The 22,278-nt window shown below is 45.1% G+C and overlaps 1 protein-coding gene across 4 annotated transcripts in view; it reads left to right on the top strand.

Annotated features, from left to right (window-relative positions):
• The window catches only part of IKZF2 (IKAROS family zinc finger 2), a gene marked incomplete at its 5' end in the record, with an annotated part of 107,171 nt that overhangs the window by 52,661 nt on the left and 32,232 nt on the right, over nucleotides 1–22,278 (top strand). For 2 of the 4 annotated variants that reach the window (XM_084265569.1, XM_084265567.1), the window contains 2 exons: nucleotides 6,457–6,723; nucleotides 17,082–17,249. In XM_084265569.1, coding sequence (XP_084121695.1) covers nucleotides 6,457–6,723; nucleotides 17,082–17,249 — 435 coding nt within the window. The remainder of the gene's footprint in view (nucleotides 1–6,456; nucleotides 6,724–17,081; nucleotides 17,250–22,278) is intronic. The other 2 variants (XM_084265566.1, XM_084265568.1) reach the window with 1 other exon arrangement.

Raw genomic sequence — 22,278 nt, forward strand, 5'->3', positions numbered from 1 at the left:
CTGAAGCTCAATCTTTGGCAGCCTGTGATAAACAAATTTGACACCCAGCATCGGGGATGTCCATGTGTAACGTAAGAGGCCCTGCTTGGGCCTCTGTCGCTTGACTCGAAAGGAGCTGGGTAATTCCCCGTTCTTTGCAGGTGACATTCACCCTCATTTGTTCCATCCAGCTACGGCTTCACTTCTCTCTGAGGCTCCAGAAAGCCTCAATCTACCCTGAAAGCAGTACTGGCTCCCTCCACATGCACCTTTCTAACGCCCAACAGACATTTTCCATTACAGTGTTGTTAGGATCGTGTTGCCCACGGGTGTCCTTTAAGAGATGTCTTCCTTTCTCCTGGAGTTGGTCATTATCTACCCCAAAGCTGCCTTGAGCAGACCTTTCTTCTCCTTCCTCAGCATCACACCTACACAGCTTTGGAGCGATACCTGTTTTGCAGGAGGAGGCCTGTTCATTTCTCAGGAACTAAAAATAATTTCCAGTTAATTTGCTTTTTGATGTCAACCTGTTTGCTGAGTGCTTTGTGGCTACAAGGCGACAGTGGAGCGGGCTCCTTGCTGGGTTGTGCCACTGTTCAGCTGGCTTTCTCACCATTTGAGTGCTTGCTTTTTTAAAAGGGGAAGATTTGTCATTGGTGCTCCCTTGTTTACGCATTTAATAGCTCACAATTAAGTCAAAATGGACTTGAAAAGCCTTATTAATGAAGAGCGAAATTCTATCAGCAACAAGAAACTCAATAGTGACGTTTTCTCCTCAGGAAGACCCCTTTATGCTATTCCAGGAGGAAAGTGTGTTTAAACATGCATTAAAGTCACACTACACTTCTGGAGTGGTGTAAACACCCTCTTTAAGGACCCTTTTTGCTGCCAGAGTGCTCTTAGCTTGAACAAGAGTCAGGGCTCATTGTTTCCAGCTTTTTGGCATTCCTTACCTTGAGTTCTCAAAATCTGTCAAGATGGAAGAGTTCTCTCTCCTCCTCCCCCCTTTAATTTTCATTTTACAAAACCCTTTGTCAGCGTGCCATCCCGGCTCTTAAAATTAAATGTATTCCTCTCTCCATTACTGAATGCTTTTAATTCTATAGAAACATTCTGCGCCGTCTGAGTGTTGCGGTGTGTAAGAAGGATGGACCCAGGTTCAAAGCATGCAAGAAGCTGGGTCATTTTCTGTGTGTCTTTAGCTGCCAATTAGCAATGTCATTAATCCACTGCCTAGGAGAAGTTCATGATTAAAATAGATGGTGTCGCTGACCATTGACAAGATGATACGCAGAAGGTTGTGGTGTAGCCGCCTGTCACTGCACTGCCGTAGTTGGAGCTCAGTCTCACTTTCCAGAGGGAAGTAACAGTGCCTTAATTTCCTCACGTTCTGGGGGTACAGACAGACATGTTATCCGGGCTTTAAATATTGCATCATGTTGTGTTCTGGGCAGGGAACCTGCAACAGACCCTGGAAGAACTAATGTACCACCTCCTCCCTTCAACCAGACAAGTTTGGTTAGAGAGCATGTTGTGTCCACGTTAGCTACGAGTGTCCTTCGCTGTGTTCGCCCACAGAGCCACCCCAAGGCTCTCCGAGGGCGGCAGATTTGAATTTTGCCTCCTCAAGGATGCATATTTGAAGCTGGGCCAAAGCTTTTGTTTCCTGCTGGCGAGAGAAGAGAGATGGGGGAAGAGGTATGAAAGGGCTTGATGGGTCAGACTTGCTTTTTCTGCTGCTCCGGGGGCAGCAGGAAGAGGCTGGTGGTACACTGCCACTGCCAGGAAAGGCTAACCTCTAGCTGGAGACCACAAACCCTTGGTGGCAATGGTCAGCCTGGTTTTCCAAGGCCACAGATAAAATAAGCAACGACCTAGGACAGCAGACAGCGGAGGAGACAGAGGGTCACAGTCCTGGTGTGCTGGCCAGAAGGAATTTGGTTTTGTAGTGGGAAATGTACTCTGGCTTGCTTGCTTCAGAAAAGAGATGACTAGTGCTTTAACTTACACCCAACCTGGGAATCAAATCTCTCCGCCAAACAGGAGAGGGTGGTTGGTTTTGTTTTTTCTCCCAAATTTCAGTTTTGAAGGAAACAAATTTCAGTGATGGAAGATGAAATACTAGGACTGTGTTTCTGAGGTGGATCTTCCAACTTCTGGTTTGTAGCTACGCTAATTTGTGGGGGAAAGGAAATATTTTGGTACTGAAAACTTGCCAAAATGCTGTTTAACAGGGAATTGCAGTTTAATTAGCACTTATGAGGCATTAACAATAATTGTATTCAATTTGGCCACTCAGGATAAAGTATGATTCAGGATCAGCTGGTTGGTGCTCTGAAGGAGATAGGAAGAAAAACCCCAAGCAAGCAGCATTGCTGTGTGGTCTGGTGAATACGTGCCCTTAGCTTCATGTTCACAGGTAGAAGCTTATGTATCTTTTTTTTTCCCCCTCGAGGTGCTGTACTGGACTTGGGAAAAAGCAGAAGGTGCTTTGGATTAATTGGAGGGAAATGGTTTGACTCCAGGTTCAAGATGGATTACAGTTTATCCCTGCTATCTTCTTTTTTTTTCACTGTGATTTTCAGAAGAAGTGCCAAAAAACTTAATTTTTTTTTTCTATTTACTTATTTATGCTTTGCTTTGCCAAGGAATGAGAAAGCCTGCTGCTTTTAGCAAGTGTGTGAATAAGAAAGCCAAGGGAACCCAGGGTGAAACTCGATGTGGAGACTTGTGTGTGATGCAGGGTAGCCATAAACATCCCTCGACTATTTCTTTCTTTCTTTGCAGCAGGGTTCATTACGCTCTCTGAGTTTGTGGCCGTAGGTGAAAACAAAGACGGGTGCCACAACGTTATGCTAGTTTGAAAGCCTGGCTGGGGAGGAAAAAACAAACTATATACGATTTAAGTGCCTGTTTGTATGTACGCTGCCACACAAGCCAAATGTGCACACCAGTATGATGTAAGGAAGCGGAGATGACCTGATTAGCAAAGCCCTCACAACGAGCTGAGGAGATCCCTGCTGCACCAGCGCTCCCCTCCTTGGGGACCCGGTGACTTATCCCAGCGGAAGGAAACCTTCCCGCGGCAGCAAGAGCTAGCCCAAGGGTTCTGAATATGGCAGCGGCCGGGCTCTGCATGAAGGTGAGGGGAATAAGAGGAGTTTAACAGCCTGCACAACTTCGCAGGCGTATTCTGAAGGATGCAATGTGAATTACTTTGCGGGCAGCCCTTTGCAGGAGGAGTTGTGGGGAGCGCTGCGTGTTTTGGGGAGGCTGCATTTCAGCGAGCGGCTCACTCTTGTTTTGTCGTGCTGTTTATCCCGTTGGATGAAAGCCATCGCTTGGCTGAAAGAAACGCTGGGGCGTAGAGGCAAAGTAAGTGATCCTCCAGTTCATAAGCTCTCGCAGCCTTGCTTTCAATACGCGCTGAGCAGGCAGAGGTCCGCAGGCTTGAATGGGAGCTCGTGGTGCTCAGCAGTTATTACAGTCAAGTGTTTATTGTTCCATGTCAGAGAAACAGAGACAAAAATTTATATATGTAAGAGACACGAAGGATACATGGCTTTTCTGTCTCTCTAGTGAGGATGGATGTATAAATAATACACCACTGGTAGGAGGTTTCTTTGGTTATTTAGTGCGTTATTGTATATGGAGGGCACACAGTCTTGCGGTGGAAGCCCCGGGGTTTTAGGTGAGGAGCGTGGGGCACCGCCTCTGGCTCTACCCTAGCTGCTTGTGTGGTCAAGTGTATTAAATCCTGCTCCTGAGGACAGCAAACCATTTATTCAGGTTTCTTCTCAGACTCGCTGAATACCCCGAAAGGCCATTATTATTAGAGGGAGCTGCCATTCCTTAGCTCCAAAAGCAGGCTGTCCATAAATCACCCACATGTGCTTTCCAGAGGGAGGTGGGACTAGGACTTTGGCTTTCTCCCTGCCAGCCCACGGAGCTGGCCAGAGCTCTCAAACTTCCAGCCCGCTCCCTGGAGCGTGCATCCTCCTGGTCACAGGGCTGGTGATGGCTGTGCCATTCACCATCCTCTGCATAAGCATCGGATGGATTCCCTTTGCTTCTCTTGCTGCCGTGATGAGGCAAGACCCCTCACTCGCCATGCGAACAGCTGCCTGTTGACTCATTTCTACCTTTCTTCCTCCCCTTGTTGAAGTGCTGATGGCCTCACAGAAGCACCTATTAAGAAAGCTATATCTTGTCCTAGGGGGTGGTTTGCAGTTACCTAAAGTTTAGGGCATCTTCTTCACAGCCACTGAGAGTGTGCTTTCATCCACATATTTCCCTGTGTGCACTGTTGGTACCGAGTTGGCACCATGGGGCAGAGAGCCGTCGCAGGGGCAGGAACGTGCTCTTCCACAGCACCAGTTATAGGTGGGGATGGCCAGCCGGTACCCAGGCCAACACAGCCGCACACTGCCCCGGGCAACTAGCTGGAGCCAGGTCACGATGAAGCTCTCAGTCTGTGCCACTGTTTCTTTTTTTAAATGTTAAATGCATCTCTGTGGCAACAAAAATATCAATTCCCTTCTAGAAATGAAGTGCTCTGATATATTTTGCAGTTACTAGTCTGCTGCGAGCCAGTCTGACTGCGTCTCTGCTCTGGGTGTACTTTGCTGTAACAGTACTTGCATTGCTTAGCTCCCACTAGTGCCTCGCTGAATAGCAGAAGATGTATTTCAACAATTTTATGATTAAAAAGCGACATCTCGCTACTGTTTGGTCTCTGGTGCCTTGGCCCCGTTCATTATGCTTTACCTAGGAGTCACAGCAGTGATTTAGAATTGCATCATCAGCATCGGTCGCTGAACCTTGTGTTTTCTTTACCTGTAAATTCTGGGGAAGGAGGATGAAGGAGGAAATCTAAGTGGTAGGGTTTGTTCTTCTGACATTTCCAGGCGGGCTGTTTGAATCTGCAGTGTCTCACAGTATTCAGGCACGTTTACTCTGAACTCTTTCACTGGATTCCCAGACAGCGGCTGCTCTGGATCAGTCCTGGCTGGGATTGGGAGGCACTGGCCAGGCCCAGGGCACGCGGTTGCCCTCCAAGTTCGCTGCTGTCACCAGCACTTGTGCTAATGGCCTTAGTACAGAGGTCAAAGACTGCTTAGATATGAAGGCTGAATCACCACCTTTTTAAACCCCTCAGCAGGATCAAGGCTTAGGGAAGTAGACACGTGGGCTCGCCTTCTGGCTGGCAGTGTGGATGCAGAGTGACTCTGCGACAGGTCTTTCGGCAGTTTCCACCAACCATTGAGGCGTGGAAATGGGGGTGTCTGGTGATTAAATCACCCATGTACCAACACCCTTCCTGAAAAAGCCTCATGCATTCATTTTCTCACAAGATTGTCTGATCCCACAAAATACTGATGGTTGGAGGAGGTTTATAATGTGACCTGAGGATCACAGAAATCAGTGGTGAGCCCATCAGTCTGACCAGGCAGATAGGAAAGATCTTCAACTGCACTGATTTCACTTGCAAATATAAATAAACCAGCAGCCTAGGTCTTGACATGTTTGCCTTGGCAGTGTCCTGTTTACATGGCTCAGAAAATGGTAGTAAGCAAAAAAGCACTGGAGGCTCATCTAGAAATTGGTCTCCCCTTTGTTGAGGATACCTGCCTGTGCAGGCAGCCTCTTTTCAGTTGTCAGTGGGGACAGGACAACGGCCAATGGCCTCAAGTTGGAGCACAGGTAGTTCCGCGCCAATATGCAGAAGAATTTCTTCCCGGTGAGGGTGAGGGAGTCCTGAGACAGGCTGCCCAGGGGTGTGTGGGGTCTTCTTCTCTGGAGATGTTCAAGACCTGTCTGGATGCCGACCTGTGCGACCTGTCCTAGAGAGTTGCTTTGGCAGGAGGGGTGGACTCGATGATCTCTGGAGGTCCCTTCCAACCCCTACGATTCCATGATTTTGTGATTTGGAGATTCCTAATGCAGACAAGCCCAGCCTCCCTAGGTCCCTGTGTTTTGAACAATCCTGTGGACAAAGGGTGCGTGTTTCTGGGAGCTGTGGTGGTGCGGTGTCCTGTCTTTGGAAACCTGTGTGTTGGTGCGCTGGGCAGGAGAGTCCCAGAGGAACCCAGCTCTGTCTGCATCCTTTGCTCTTGGGACTTCAGCTCCTTGAAAGGATGGGGGTGCTTCTGTGTTTCAAGCTGAAAAGCAGGAGGCTAGTTCTTAGCCTTTTGGTAGGTCTCCAAATCAGGCCGTGCCTTCATTTCTAAGCTGTAAAATAGGCACAGACATTAGGACTTCAAAAAACCCACCAAAATAACAAACAAAACGAGGCCTTGAAGAAATAGGCAGCTGTAACTTGTGGTGCTGTCACCACCATGAGGCCCTCATGTTGGTTTGAGCTTCAAGGCCAAGCTTTAATCTTGCTAATGGTAGAAACTGATCACGATGTTAGCAATGGCAAACTTAAAATATACATTTTTAATTCTTTTTAATTTTTTTTTTTTTTTATTTCAGCAAATTCAGTAAAGCTAGAAATGCAAAGTGATGAGGAATGTGACAGGAAGCCCATGAGTCAGGAAGATGAGATCAGGGCTCACGATGAAGGAAGCAGCCTGGAAGAGCCCCTTACTGAGAGTAACGAGATGGCGGATAACAGAAAGATCCAGGAGCTATCGAGCGAGGGAGGAATCCGGCTTCCGAATGGTAAACTGAAATGTGACGTCTGTGGCATGGTTTGCATTGGGCCCAATGTGCTAATGGTACATAAAAGGAGCCACACTGGTAAGCAGCTGAAAGAAAATCCGATGACTGCCTGTGGCATCTGATGTTGATATTACCTGACAACTCTTCTCTCTTCCCTTTCCATTCATGGGGTAGCAAGAGGCTGGGGAGGGGAAAGATGGGCTTTGTTGTTGTTGTTGTTTTCCCCCTGCTCCCCAAATGCTGGTGATGCTGTGTTTCTGGCAAGCATTGGCATTTCCTTGTCATTTATTTCCAGCTTTGGGTTCTTAGAAACTGCACAGAAGTCTGGAAATGGCCTTTTTTTTACAGTTCATGACCAGGGGTGAGATGGTGAGAGTTGTTTTCTGGCGTGGAGGGGGATGTGTGCTCATGTGTGTGTGGATGTGCAAGGTTTTTGAGCCTTTAGAGTGGGTCTTAGATGGTCTTCCCTTGGAGATGCTCACAGGTGGACAATGCTGGCAGCATCCTGGGGATCTCACAGCTCCTTTGCAAGTGGCTGGGCGTGATGCTGGTGGCCTGGTGAACCCGGGACCAGCAAATCTGGAGGGGGGCACGCATTACCTGCCTATCTTCATGCCAGGGTGGGCTTGCTGCTCACTGGTTGACAGGCAAACCTTACCTGAGCTACTCTTGTGGGCTAGAATTTGGCTCCCCCAAATACTGTTTTCATGGCACCTTTCAGTGATTGCACTCTATCAACTATTTTTGTTAATATTAGTGCTGCTTTTTGGAGACCAAAACAGCTTACAAGGCTTATGGCTTTGAGAATTCCAGAGGCAGACAAAACCTTTACCATGTGTTGATTCAGTGGGTTTCTGGGGCCTGAATGATCAGGTCTCAAGTTTAAAATGAAATTTCAGGGGAATTTTGGCTAATATGACAAACTGGGGGCCCAGGAGGCTGGTCCTCACCTCTGCAGCTCCTTGGGTGGGAGTGACAGTTCCCTCCAACAGGATAAAAGTCCAGGTGGTGCCAGGAGACACTGCTCTCCAGTTTTTGCAGACCCTTTGATTCAAAAAAGCCCTTAAGCTCGTGCTTAACTTCTATGAGATTTGAGCACATGTAAGTCACCTGAAGTGCTACGATACATGCTTAACTTAAGATGCACACTTAAATCTTATTAAGGTTAAACACAGGTTTCTGTGTTGGAGCCTCCGTGGGTGTTTGCTCTTTGCATTTTTTGGACAAAATGAAAGATATATTGGGTTTTTTTTATCTTTTTCTGCTATTATTTAATGGGGTGAGAGACTGACACTGTCTGCTAGGACATAAAAAGAAAAGTAGGGTTTGAAGGTAGAGTAAGAGACTCTGTAATCCCTTTGTAAACCCGGTAGTTTGCAGGCAAGTAGCGTGCTCTTGATGGGAAACAAATCAATAGAATTTCTGTACAGAGGAATAATAAATATATGTATAATGTAGTTAATGCCCTGTATATAAGTTGTATCGATAATAACTTAACATAAATGTATAATGCAGAGCACTGCAGTATCGTTTATGATGCAGTCATGATTTTAGACAGCAATTACGACAGGGGGAAAAGCGTTAGCTGGAGAACTGAAGTCTTGATTAACAATTTGACGTGCTATTACTAGGGAAAGACTAAGAGAATAGAGAACACAACAGACTGAGTCCTCAGCTTTCACCCTCCCTAAAAGTTTTCATTGGTGCTTGCACGTATCCGAACATATGTATTGTAAGTGCATCGGAGTCCACGTATTTGAACTTAAGCAGCTGAATTAGACCTGCTAAATTTAGGTTGAGGTAGTTAATTAAATGGTCTGTGGGTTTTTTGAGACAGTGAATAGTTAACGCATCTCTTAAATGTGGACAGGCTGCCTTTTTCATGTCAAAGGCGACATGAAAACTCAAAGCAAACAGAACCAAATCTTGTCTGCACGCAGCCGCCTCGCCTGCATGCGGGTGCTTGGGTAGGAATTGCATAACTGGGTAGCTTTCTCCTTTGGGCTACTGCTGGTGCCTTACAGAGCTCTTCACTCTTTTCCCCCTCTGAGCAGAGGAGCTGTGATGTATTGCTCTATACAGATGATTTCAAGCATGTAGAAATGGCATTCCTTTTAACGTGCAGCTCGGCGCTCTGCTCTCGCTAAACCAGTTGGCAAGTTTTGCGGGGGATTTTTTTTCTTTCCCCCCACGTTGTTTGTTTGTTTTTTTTAATACATGCTGCTACTTCACTGTCCACAACAGAAGGAGAAGTTTGCCTGGGTTTCCACATCCTTGATTTTAAAGGAGTATTTTTAACATACTGGTATCTGTCTTCTAAAGCGCAGCGTTTTTAAAATGTATTGCCACTTCCTCGGCAGCCGGGGTGCGACAGGCTGGCCCCAGCGCTGGAATGAGCCCTGACCTGTGGGTAGTCTGGTTTTGCAGCCCAAGGGGGAATGGTGGAGGGAAGGGAGGTTGTCCCTAGGGAGTGGAAACAGAACAGTATTCTTTATCAGCTAACACAACTGGCATGTAAATCCTTACTTCTCAAAGCCAATTTCAGTATGTTTTGGGAGCTGAATCCCCCCTTGCTCTCTTCTCTATCTGTACCCAACTAAAGCATGGTCTGGCCAGTTGTTTGCGTTGGCAAAAAGAGAAGCCCTTTTCCTGTCAGGCTTCTATGTAAATCACACAGAATCCTGTGGTCCGTAGTACAGACTGTAATTTGCATGTGTGCTGGGATGAGAGTGTGGCTTTCCTTACGCCGGGGACCCGGGCTTTGCGAGAAGCTGTGCCATGTGGCTTCGGCTGCGTTACGCACGTAAAGGGGCACAGCTTTCTCCAGACGTTATTCATCGGTTCCTGAGAAGTGGTTGTCTTCCCTACGCCACATTACGGTAGTTTAATCAAACAGATATTGGGGTGGGGACAATAATCTGTGCCATGGATGAGGCCGGAGTAGATGAGCTCAGTGTCCTATCTCATCCTCATGTGCTGGAGCATCTGTTTCCTCTGATGCCTGCAGTGGCCCCTTTCCGTGATAGAGCGAGCTGGGGATTTCCCATCGATCCTTCAGATCCGTACAAGCGCAGCCTCCTGCACGTGGTGCAAGCGATGCTTTGGCCCATGGCACCTCTGTTCCAGGGCACACAGTGCTGCTCGTGTGATACCACTAAACACGATGTTTCCCTGATAATTCAGTTGAAGCAGTGTTGTAATCTGCATGGGCATCAGGCAATGGCCTTTCTATTTATTCGTCATCCCTGACAGAGACTAAATAAAATGCTCAGTGTGGGAATTGTGTGATCTGCTCCCTGCTTTAGTGAGCAGGGTAACCCCCCCTCCCCACCCCTTTCCTCACGTGCCACATCCTCATGTCAGAAAAACAGCCTGTGTCATGTTTGATTTATTTTCCTCCTTTCCCATACTATCTTTTTGTGGTCCAGATTCCATATTCCACAGCACGTGCCCTGAGTTGCAGCATCTTTATCAGAGTTTTTTGTTACTGCAGGAGATGACTGGTCACGTAATATTGCCACTGGATACTCCTGGGGCTTGTGCTGGGGGACATTGTGGGAAGGGGAGAAGAAGAGGGTAAGGTCAATAATCCAGTTTGCCTGAGGTAATGAAAAGGAGTGGAGGTGATGCCTCACCTCTCCAGGCTTTCTGCTGGTGAGCTTGAATTAAAATTTCCACCCCAGTTTCGCAAAGCAGAAACCGTTCGCAGGTACAGCGGTGCTGCCGCCTCTGTGATCCGCAAGGTCCACATCATGTTCTCCCTTCTGGTTCTCCACTCAAACAGCAAGTCCTTTTTCTAGGTTTTGTTGGGTATTTAAACACTTTGTTTCTAAGGGATGATTGGGATTTCCTGTTTTTTTTTTAAGAACACCCAGAGTTTAAACACTTTCCGTGTTCTCTCTGTCAGTGGCAGAGCAAAGCCGGGTCGCTGGGTCCATAGCACGATGACGAGGCAGTGGGGACATCAGCCTTGCCCCATTCTCACTTTGGGCTGCCAGTCAATTATTTTCAGGCCTTTTTTGGGGTATTTTCAGGCCTTTTTTGGGGTGCTGACCGCAGGAAGGTCTCAGATCGTTGCTCCTACTCCATATGCATTTCAGTACCTTAATGCCAGTGGAATGAGTTAACCTTGTGGTAATTCAGTCAAACAGGAGGGAAATCTTCAAGGGTTGATTTAGCATCCATAGCATTATACCTGAACGTATGCAATGCTGGAACTCTGAATGCTGGTTATAATTTCTATTTTCTTCACACAGAGTTCTGATTTTTTGGGACACAATTAATAAATGAGGGAAAAGCCAATTGTGCTGGTTAGTATAAAAGACTTTTATGCCTGAAGCAGCTGACCAGGAACAAATTTAAACACATGGTCATGTTAACACATTACAGTTAACTCTGTTGGACTGTCATATTCTTTTAGTAGAAAGGATTTATTTGGGTTAATTTGTAATTTGCAACCTAGTACAGGTTCCTACCACTTGCAGTGGGAATGGATTTGACACCGAATCAAAAATTATAGAGCCAAATGTCTGAAAGTGATATTTTTCTATGTAGGTTCCTAACTTTCCACCTTCCCTAAAGTCTCTTTTTCTACTTGAACAGAAGGAAGGGGAGTTTAGGGTTTTTTAAATCGCTGTCTGCATATGTTTTACTCACAGTACCGAGCAGCTAAACTCCTCTGATATTTTTACCAGTTGACTTAGATTTTAGTTTATTTTTTCTCTTAAGAATATGGTCATAAATTTGTGTACAGACGACACCTGGAAATCACCCAGGATTGCCCAGGAATTTTTCACGAGAGATTTGTCACTACTGTTTATAATAAATCACCCTGTCTGGAAGCTATTTAGTCCCAACACAAGTGCTGGTGAAATCACTGGTTTCGAGTGATGTGCGGCCCACTAAGCAAATCCGATAGAGCAGTAAGTAGGTACGCAGGCAGGTAGTCCCCTGAGTAACAAATCCTTAAATGAAGCACAGTCTGCTGCTCTGTATTTGGCTTGGGTGAAGATAGGCTGACACTCGCTGCCTGTCAGGATGTTGGTAGCACAGCTAGTATTTTCAGTTCACAGAATCACAAGGTTGGAAAAGACCTTTAAGATCTTCGAGTCCAACAGTTCCTGTCCTATGCTAAACCATATCCCTGAGCACCTCATCTGCCCGTCTGTTAAACACAGCCAGGGTTGGTGATTCAGCCCCCTCCCTGGGCAGCCTGCTCCAGGCCCTGACAACACTTTCAGTGAAGAATTTTTTCCTCACATCTAGTCTGACCCTACCCTGGCACAGTTTGAGGCCATTTCTCCTTGTCCTATATCCTGTCACTGAGACCGTTGCCCATCTCTCTGCACCCTCTTGTCAGGTCATTGTTGGTGTTGATAAGGTCTCCCCTCAGCCTCCTCTTCTCCAGGCTAAACACCCTTAGCTGCTCCTCAGAGGATTTGCCCTCCAGCCCCTTCTTCAGCCTGGTTGCCCTTCTCTGCACATGCTCCAGGACCTCGATGTCTTTCTTGTGTGAGGGGCCCAAAACTGAGCCCAGCACTCGAGGTGCGGCCTCACCGATGCCCAGTACAGGAGCACAATCACCTCCCCAGACCTACTGGACGCACTGTTTCTGACACAAGCCAGGATGCTGTTTGTCTTCCTGGCCCCCTGGGCACTCTGCTGGCTCATGTTCAGTGGCAGTCAACCAACATCCCCAGGTCCTCCTCTGCCTGACACCTGTCCAGCCAGTCTCCCCCAAGCCTGTATCACTGCATATAGTTGCAGCATCTGATGAATCGCAAGGAATGTTTCCCTTTAAATGAATATCAAGAAGCAGCTCGCTATGGAAGGCAGCATGGGGACAACAATTTGGTGCTTTGAGGCTCAAAAAAGAGAAATCCTGTTTGAGAAGTACCAAAGCTGTTCTTCACCTATCAAAAGTACATGCCAGAAAAAAAAAAAAAAAAAAAAAAAAGACTGAGCCCTTTGATATGCATTTAACCAGGACAGATGTTAAATGTAGTCTTGCTGGGCCTGGCTCTTATAGTTGGAAGGACTCTATCCTGGCTTTTCTTGTTACTGTGAAGAGACCTTAAACCAGCATTGTGGGTTGGTTTTTAAAAAAAAAGCAATGAAAACATTCCCAGTAAGGGAGCTGAAGAGACAACCAGGTTACGAGAACATCTTTAGGTATCGTTTTGTGAGTATCTCCTCTTGATTTCAAAGAGGCAGAAATTACCAGCCGAGGGTGATGAAAACCTAGGTCTCCTTGGTTGCAGGGTCTGCTCTTTGTCCTCAGTTAAATTTCTGTTGTGATACAGAAACTATCGCTCTGTATTTTGCACCGCTGTGAGATTCGAAGAAGGGTAACTCATACTGAAACTTCTGCGCAGCACTTCCGTGCTGAGGCGGTAAAGGAGAGTCGCTGTGCGGGGAAGCTTCCAATTAAGCAGAAAAAAGGAGCCCATTTGCTTTTTTGAAAGAACATTTGACATATACACAGTAAAATATGAAGGCTTTTAGTAGGAAGTTAATCAGTTCATTTGCCTGGTTTCAGGTTGTATCAGCTAGACAGTCTTGGGGAGGTTGTGCAGTGAAGTCTCCAGCCAGCTGCCCGTACTGAAGATACCCAGGAAAGGACAGTGTCTTGCTAACAGCCCTGAGTGTTGGTCTCTGTCACCTTTCATCTCAGTGTCTGTTTGCACAACAGCAAGTTAACTTGTATCCCTCAGGTCCTGCTGTAGCTACAGAGCAGTAATATTTCGTTATTTTCTTCCTGGAGGAGATGGAACTGGGACAGATGCACATTAAACAATGAGCTGTGAAGTTTCAGCAGTGTTTTACTGTAATTCAAATTTAAATATTTCAAATCATACCTTTTAAATTAATACTTTCTTTAACTGTATAGTGATAAACCCTCCCTTCGGATTTATTTATTTATGGGTTTATTAATTTAATTATGGGGGCTGTTCCCTGGCACAGCCTCCTCTTACAAAGCCTTTATGAAAGGTAATACTTTATGGGCCTGGCCTACCTCGCCTTGCCAATTCCTGAAGTAACTTTAGATAATTAAATTCCCTATGCTGGCGAATGAGGCTTTTTAGGCATTCTTGGTTTTGCCTGGCTTTAGATCTTAAACCTGGGGCTGAAAAGAAACGCCTTTTTTTGTTTGGTTAGCTGTTCCTCCTCCTCCCCACTCAGAAGCTCCTTTTTTTTTTTTAATCACTAAAGTTTGAGGTTTTTTCTGCCCTGCTTTAACTCTAAAACAGAGAAAAGGTTTGATGCTTAAACTAGACTGAAAATATTTTGTAGTCACATAGTTTCCAGTGTTGAGAACCAAAAAGCTTGCTTAGTCATATTTCAGTACATGTCCTTCTTCTGAGGAGTTTGGATTTCAGCGAACGGCTGTAAGTTTATGGAGTCACCCAGTAAATACCCAGTAAATACCGTGACTCTCAAACATGCACTGTGCTACTTATTATCTGTAGCCCCTTGTTCAGTAGGTCTGGAGCGTCCAGTATGTCTGTGCTGCCCTCACTGCCCAAAGACAGGAGAACGTTTTAAACGTGGTCAGGGGCTGCCGAGAAGAGTTGTGTTTAGGTAAAGACTTTTCTCATCAGTGGATCTTTAGTTTGAAATGTGATTAATTTCAGCCTCTGAACAAAAAGCTTTTAATTTTCACAGAATTGGAAGGGAAGTGAATAAGGATGGCAAGGTGGTTGTTTTGTTGTTGCGCAGTAATCATACTGAAGAACTGCTTACAAACCTACTAGGAAAAGGCAGCAGGGATACATAATAGGGTAGCAGTCCTCTCAAGGCACCAAAGTGCTAACGAAGGCTGGTTTGCTAGTATCTGGAGTGTGCATCAGACAGCAGAGTTTTTGGGAAACCAGCAAAATCTTCTTACTATTGAGTCTATGTTTTTTTGTGCACCCTTCTATTGTTGTCTCAGATTAGCTGAGCTAAATGTAAAAGGCGCTAATCAACAGCATGAAGGTGTGATTAAAATTAATGGTCATCCCACGAGCCTGCAGCTTAAACAAGGAGCAGGAATCAAATGACTGGACAAAAGTCTAAGGAACAGATCAAAGCAGTTATTTACCCAGAATTAAGCCGGTAGGAAAAATGAATTCATGCTGGCTTTAAATAGATACGGAGGTTATTTAAGGTAAAATGTGCTATTGTAGCAGATACTGTCTGCTGTGAGAGAGGAGCAGGCTATTGGTGACTTTGCGGTGAGTGCTTTCGTGTCATCTTCGCCACTGAACTGCAGTGCAGTGACTGTGAATTCCTAACCAGAGGCTTTCGGCACCGCTTCAGCTGCCGGTTTGTCAAGGAATAATAATGCCCGCCCGGATGCGGCCTCCGAATTGCCAAAGATAAGTGGGGGGTGTAGTGGATGAAGCATATTAAATGCATAGCTTTAAATACAGCAGGAGAAAAAGGAAAGACTTGCGACTTGGTAAGAAATTTGCTACCTTCTTTAATGTTGTCATCCTGAAACTGAAGCTATCATTCCTGCATACTGAGAAACGTGTCAAAGGAAGGGCTTTTGCCTGTTTTCTCAGACAGCGAAAACAAAACAGAAAAGAGAAAAAAAAGCAAGAAGCAGATATTTTTCTACTGTAGTGTCTTTACATATCTCTGTTATGGACGTTTTGAAATGATATAAAAGGAGATAATGGCTAATCAGATCCTTTAAGTAGAGTGTGGGAGTTTAAAGGGAAACCACAAATCTTTATCAATTCCAAAGAGCTTCTGCTCACTGCATGGGAGGGTGAGCTTCATGCCCTGATTTTTTTTTTTTCTTATCATTACTCCATAATATTCTTGGCAAGATTGTAGGAACCTTAGTATCTGTCGTCTTCAGTGCATCTCCAGTGGTTTCAGATCTAATTCCCAGCTCATGCACGTGAAGTTGCAGAGAGATGGCATATATATGGCACACCTGCCTTCTGCTGCCCTCCTGGTAGGACTGGAATGCTGGCAGTGATTTAAACCACTGAAGCAAGAATTGCTTGTGGACATCTGTAAGAGCTCTCTTCCTCCCTCTCTTTCCATTCGAATCAACAGATGTATCTTGGACTTCACACTAGACACGTGAACCACTTTGATAAAAACATAGCATTAATTTTGGGCAGCGAGGGAGTAATCTTTTTAAAGCAATTGAAAAAGGCTTTCGAGAGAGGTGACTGATCATGGAACATGTTTGTTTTTCACAAGAGTTGTGCTTCAGGCCAGTGAATTCCACCTCAGGAAGTCCCACCAGGATTTGACCAAGGGTCTGTAATAGATGATATGCTGGGAAAAAAAAATGAATGAGGCTGCTTACATGTGAAATCTGATGTTGGAGACCTTGCTGAGCAGGGGCCATAGCTAGTGGAAATATTTCAGCATCTAGAGCCCAGACGCAGTACAGCGCTTGGGCAAGTGGCCAGCTCGAGTGTCTGCTCCTACCCTATTGATTTACACTGTACCCCCGGGGACACAAGTAGATGTTTAGAGCTGACTGCCAGCCCAAGAATGCTGGAACTACCTGAGTGTCCTCAACAGATGTTGACGTTAGAGTATGGTTTTGTAAATGTTTCACAAAACCTCTGTGAGTTTGTCAGGGGGGTTTCCTCTAAATAATGTGACAAAGCCCTGGTGTTTGTTGTTACAGACCCAATTCCTCCTGGCTGGGGTAGATATGGAGGAGTAACATCAAAATAAGTTGTGTGTGTGTATGTGTGTGTGAATGCATGGGATGAGGGGAGAGGGTATGGTGTAGAGTTTCTGGTTTTAGGTTGGTGGAGGGTTTTTTTTTCATCAAACAACCCTTTTCAGTTAGTTTTACTTGGAGCACAAACTTGCTTATTTCACAGTTTAATGGTGTAAAGTTTTTCTCAGTGCTTGCTACTGCCCAGAGCTTGAGGGCCTGATCCTCGCTTTCATCAGTTCTCTTCATACCACTCTAGCAATGCAAAGCAGCCTTCAAAAAGGGATTTTGTTTTAAAGTAAAATGTAAGCAAATGATTTTTGGTTTGAAGCAAAGACCTTAAGATCTTTCTAAGTCGAGTTGTTACCACCAGTTCTGAATACTCTTATGGATGGGACCTACACTAAAAATAAGTGCAAAACTATAGAGAGGAATACCTCAGAACCACGGTTATGGATCTCAACTTTGAGCAGTGCTCATCTTTTGTGAAGATGAAAACCTCTGAGGTGCAGAGGTTTATGAAAACCAGGCTGTACTCATCACCTCAAGCTGAGGCTGCAGAAAGAGTGAGCCCAAACTCACTATTGGAGGCTTTGTCCATCTCACTAAGGAAACTGCCTCTGACTTGAGCAAGTGCCGTGTGATGGTGGTGGTGGGGACCATCCCTGTGTAAGACGGCAGTATTAGGAAGAGAGGGACAACGGGCTTGGTGCGTCTTATGATGTTTCTTGACAACCCTGTCCCTTTTCCCTTCCAGGTGAACGCCCCTTCCACTGTAACCAATGTGGAGCTTCTTTTACCCAGAAGGGGAACCTGCTGAGGCACATCAAGTTGCACTCTGGGGAGAAACCATTCAAATGTCCCTTCTGCAGCTATGCCTGCCGACGGAGGGACGCCCTCACCGGACACCTCAGGACGCACTCTGGTGAGCCTGCCTTAGCTTCTCTTCCCTCTTTATGTTTTTTTCTCTTGTCATTATTGTTCGAGTGAAGTGGGTTGTGGAAATAACTGTGTGTTCCCAGTGGCTCTGGGTCCCTACCATCCTCTTCAGATAGCGCAGCTCTGAACTTCGGGAAAGCCTTGATGTGAATCAGACAAGTTGTGGTTCAGCCACACCTCTCCTTTTGTGTAAGTGAGCTCCTCTGCTGATGCTATCGCGTTTCCCTTTGAATGTCTCCTTGGGTGTATCCAGGCTTTGCTGGCAGATTGTTTTGACAGTCTCAGCCCCAAAGTGCTGTGAAATTCCAAAGATCATAAAGAATAGCTGTGTACTGTTGGAAGCCTGCTTTGCAGTTTTATACCCATTTTTTCACCTAATAAGTGCCCAGTGCTGGTGGAGTTCCTTCTTGCTCACCTTTCAAAACCCTCGTAATTGAATTTTTGATTCAGTTATATCTTGCTCTAATGTCCCAACTCATGGCAGGCACAACACTCACCTGAGACAGAAGGTGTTGGAGAAAGACGGGGGTTTGTCCTGTCGTGCTACTTGGTAGTATTGTGTCTATGTCTAGTTTCTTGGTAGGTTCTAAAGGAATACCTGTCACAGAACTGTTATGTGTTAGTTGTCTTGTTGGTAGCCCCGCTGATCAGGATCCAGAAGTGTTTCTAGTACCTGTACGCTACACCAAGGAGTAGTATCGTTCTGCCCATTGGCTCATTTGTGCAGGACTCTTGAGTATGATCTTAACTTGCTGAGTTTTTTACCTCCAAGGATATTCAAGTGCTGTGTCCAGGCCGTTTTTAAGAGAGCGTGTTTTTCATTGTTGGATGAGCAGAGATAATTGGACTGGTTAGAAATGACAGCATTGCAGATGAACTTTTTTTGAGGTGTTAGCAAATGTGTGACTACTGAAACACAGTGGTTGAAGTGCAGCCGCAGACAGAAACTCTGCATGTGAAAATGTAATCGTGGGGCTTCCCGACTCTTTGTACAGGTTTCTTCTACAGGGTCAGCCACACTGCAGGGGAGGTTTCTGTTTTATGAGTGAGTGGTAGCTTGGTCTTAGGTACAGAGTTGCCTCGATGCTTCCAGGAATCAGAAAGGATAAACTAGTAAGCTTTTCCAGGTAGGCTTTGGAGCATGCAGGAGGGTGTATTGATGCAAACGTGCCGCTGGCAGGAAGCGTGAGCTTCCAAGGGAGCCCCAGCGTGGGACTGGGCTGCGAGAGAATTGCGTGAGAGTTGTCAGCCGGGAGCATTTGATCTGCAAGTCAGAAGAGAAAATGTCTGTGGAACTGCAAGGTGCAATTTTCACACGTCTGACCATAACCATAGTTTCATCTTGAAATTTAGTAATAAAGAAAACACCAGAGAAATATTCACAATTCAAAAAAAAAAAAAGAGGGAGTTGTGACATAAAATAGCCCACATTACAAAACACGAATGCTGTGGTTGGAGATTGTTTTCATAATATGAATATAGATTTTGTTACCTAGATACAGCCATTGGTAGAGATTGTTTGCTCTTCCTGTGAGAAGAGTACATGGCTAATGTCTCTCTGCTTTTTGCACGAGGATGAAATGTGAAGATGTGGGATGTTCACAAGCCACCTAAGTTGCTTGGGCATATGGGTTCCCCTGGAGGTCCTCCTTGCCTGGCTGACAGCTTTGTTCAGGTTTCCTCCAGTTGTAATTTGATGTTTGGCTTTCAGCAGAGAAGGGCTCACCCCTCTATGCAGTCAGCTACAACAGCTTTCAGCAGAGGGCCGGCAGGAACAGACAAGTGCTCCCCTAGTACTGTCCAAGACAAGTCTTAAGAGCAGCCCTCACTGGTTGAAGAGTGAAAAACCTGGGATGCTGCCCTAAAACATGGCACCCACCTACACGAAGGTGAAATACCACTCTGAATATGAGCATGGATGTTTAAGGGGTCTTTCCATCCCTGTCACATAGGCAGGCTTGGTCGGTTAATGCATATGTACATCGTTGGATGGTTTATGGGTATCTGTGTGAATGCGGTTCGTGGAGAAGGTGGCTGGATGTTCCCTACACGTTTTAAAGCTTCGTATCCGTGTACTGTGCCAGCACTTTCTGCTTTAAGCACATGTTAAAGTACATAGGTAGACCTCAAAGGTATAGCAACACTAGTAAACTTCATTGAATGTTTGCATCTTCTGCTTCTTCTGACCATAAAACATGCTATGAGATCAAATATGGAAAGAAGAGGGTGAAAACTGTTTTGCAATATGAGACTTGAGTCCAGTTTCCATCTGGTACACGTAATGTCAGAATTGGGATAATTCTGAATATGCTTTTGTAAGAAGTCTCTTTAGGTCAGATCCTCATCTGATAGATTAGGATTACATCCCCGAGCAGGGGAAACTCTGCTCTTTTATACCAGCTGAGAATGTCCACATGATTTTATAAATGCAAGACCAATTTTTCCTTTTCCTCCTTAAATAAGAGTGCAGCTAATAATAAAAAATCCCCAAATACTCTTTTTTTTTCTTTTTCTTTCCCAAGGTGTTAAGCTACTCATTTCTTATGGAAGGCAGAGTATGCAAGAAGGGAATTGTAGACATTTTTTTCTTTATATCTTTTTTTTTCCCCCCCTCCCAGTCAGTTTGATCTGTGAATTTGAAAGCACTTTGTTTGTGTCACCACTTAGTCAGCTACACCCTCTCACTACTGCCAGTTAGTCAATTTTTCCTGTGCTTAGTGCAGGGTTTTCATACAGTAAGACAGGAAAGGTGAAAAAATAAGGAAATGTAATTGCAAGTAGAAATTAGCAGCATCTGAGCTGAAATAGCTGAAACTACAGTTAATTTAAAAATTAATTTGTGACAGCTTCTTTCCCTTTTTTTTCTTGCTTTGGGTGGATCTTTTTTGTTCATGCTTTTTAATATTGTTTCCTATTTATCTGAAAATATTTCTAAGCATCTCAGTGCCCATTTTGCCTTCCTTTCTTGTACAAAATAACATCTTTCTATGTAAGTGCTCCCAGGGTGACTGGTTAACAAAGTATTACTTTGTGTTACATCTGTAATGCTGCTGTTGTTTAACCCTGAATAATTAAGGACTTATCTTGCAGTGATTTACCTCTGCGATTATTTACCTTTTACTGACATATGGAGTTCTGATGAACTTTGTGTCTGTTTTCCTCCCACATGCAGCAGCTTTGATTTCAGGAATATAATGATGCCTTCAGGACATCAGTAGGATAATGCCTGGGGAGAGATTCATGCACAGAATTACACTAAGAGTGGGCATGAGCCTCAAGATACTTACAGGACTTTTAGATGTTGTTTTCAGAATTAACTCCACAGTTCTCCAAGACAGATAATCCAGGAGAGGTGCCCAGCAAGGCTTCCAGGATACCTTGGAGTAAAGACAGACTGTGGAGGGATAAGGCAAAAGTTGGTAGCCCCATCTTGCAGGGATGCACTTGGCAAACCAGCAGGGATCAGGGGTTGGCTTCACCTTGCCTAGTTTTTGCCAATTTTAAAGAGAAAAGCATCCAGGCAAAGCCAATCTCCTGATGGCTGTCAAACAGTACTTGCTATCGCACCCTGAGACAGACCCATCTTCTCCAGCATCTATAGGATTGCACAGTGAGATAAAGGCAGATACAAACATGTGAGAAGAATGCTATTGTAGGCAAATAATGAATAAAACCCAGAAGTTTTAAGGAAGGCTGTTGATCTGGAAGATCAGTCCAATGGTTAAAGTAGCTGGGTGTTGACTTTTGTATTTTGAAAGACATGAAGCACAACCTGATGCTGCTTTACCCTGTAAAGTCGGGCATCCTAAAATGGGTGCATAAATTTCTCTTGTGTCTAGAATGGAACCAAGTCAACCCTCCCCTCATAATGCTATTGTAAACATAAATGCTTTGATAGCTCCTAAAAACTCAAGGCTGCACTCATGAGCTGTCTAGGAGTGCCCATAGTAAATATCAGCGCATTAGTTTTTGGAGCGGGAGCTCAGGCAGTGGGCCGTATATGAGGGGTAGGATCCCTTGCTAAGGGGAAAGCACAGCACAGAATAGGTTCTCATTAAGCAAGAACTGCTCGTCCATCCTTTGCACTAAGCAAGGATGGTCCTGTGGGCAAATCACTTGGTGACTTTTGTGATTAAAAGACTTGGCTCATCATGTGCACACGCAGATGACGGGCCACCCGAAACCTTCTCAGGTAACCTCAGGTCTGGAATTTCCTGGTTTTTCTCTTTAGCTTGGCAGCTCAAGTCATGTTCCCCTACTGTGGGAGTATGTGTTATTAATATATGAAGGCAGTTTTACTGTTTATTTCTTCCTAAAAAAAATGCGTACTCAGATCATTTTTTTTTCCTGTTGCAGAAGCTTTTTCTCACAGCACATTTAAAAATTTCCTTCCAAGCTATTTAGAAAATGCTTTTTCTACCCCTTTTTCTGTTTAGAAAATGCTTTCCCCCCCCCTCCTTTTCTCCTCTTAACAAATATTTGCTTTTTTCCTCCCCCTCTTCTTCCTGCACATTGTTACTGCCCAGCTCTTCAATAGCACTGAACTAATGGTATCATTTCATTCTGCAAAAGAAAAGCAGTGAAGCATTTGTTTTGAAAAGAAAGGCTTAGGCAAAACTCCCAAAAGCACAATCTGAGCAAACTATGTACAGCGCAAGAGAGAAAAGGCATGTATAATTAAGGAGGTAAATGCCCTCTTCATGGAAAGATAGTTTAGTAACTCTTCTTTTTGTTTCTTGGTTTGCAAGTCTATCTTTCTCATGCCTTCTCCATAAGTACTTTATTCTCAGCTCTTCCTGGTTGTAGGGAGCTATTCGAGATGTCCTACACGCCTGCAATTGCATGGCTGTTGTCAGAAGAACTGACGAGTGATATCTGTGTGCGACTGTGCTCAGAGGCAGAAGGAATCTGGTTCCTTAATGTTCCTAACGTGCCTGACTCAGTGCGCGTTTTGGGAGAGCCGTTCCACCTGCAAGGGCTTCAGTCCAGCTGAAAAATTGGATGAACAAGCGCGG

The sequence above is a fragment of the Gallinula chloropus genome (genome assembly GCF_964237585.1).
Source record: "Gallinula chloropus genome assembly, chromosome: 5".
Taxonomy (NCBI): Eukaryota; Metazoa; Chordata; class Aves; order Gruiformes; family Rallidae; genus Gallinula; species Gallinula chloropus.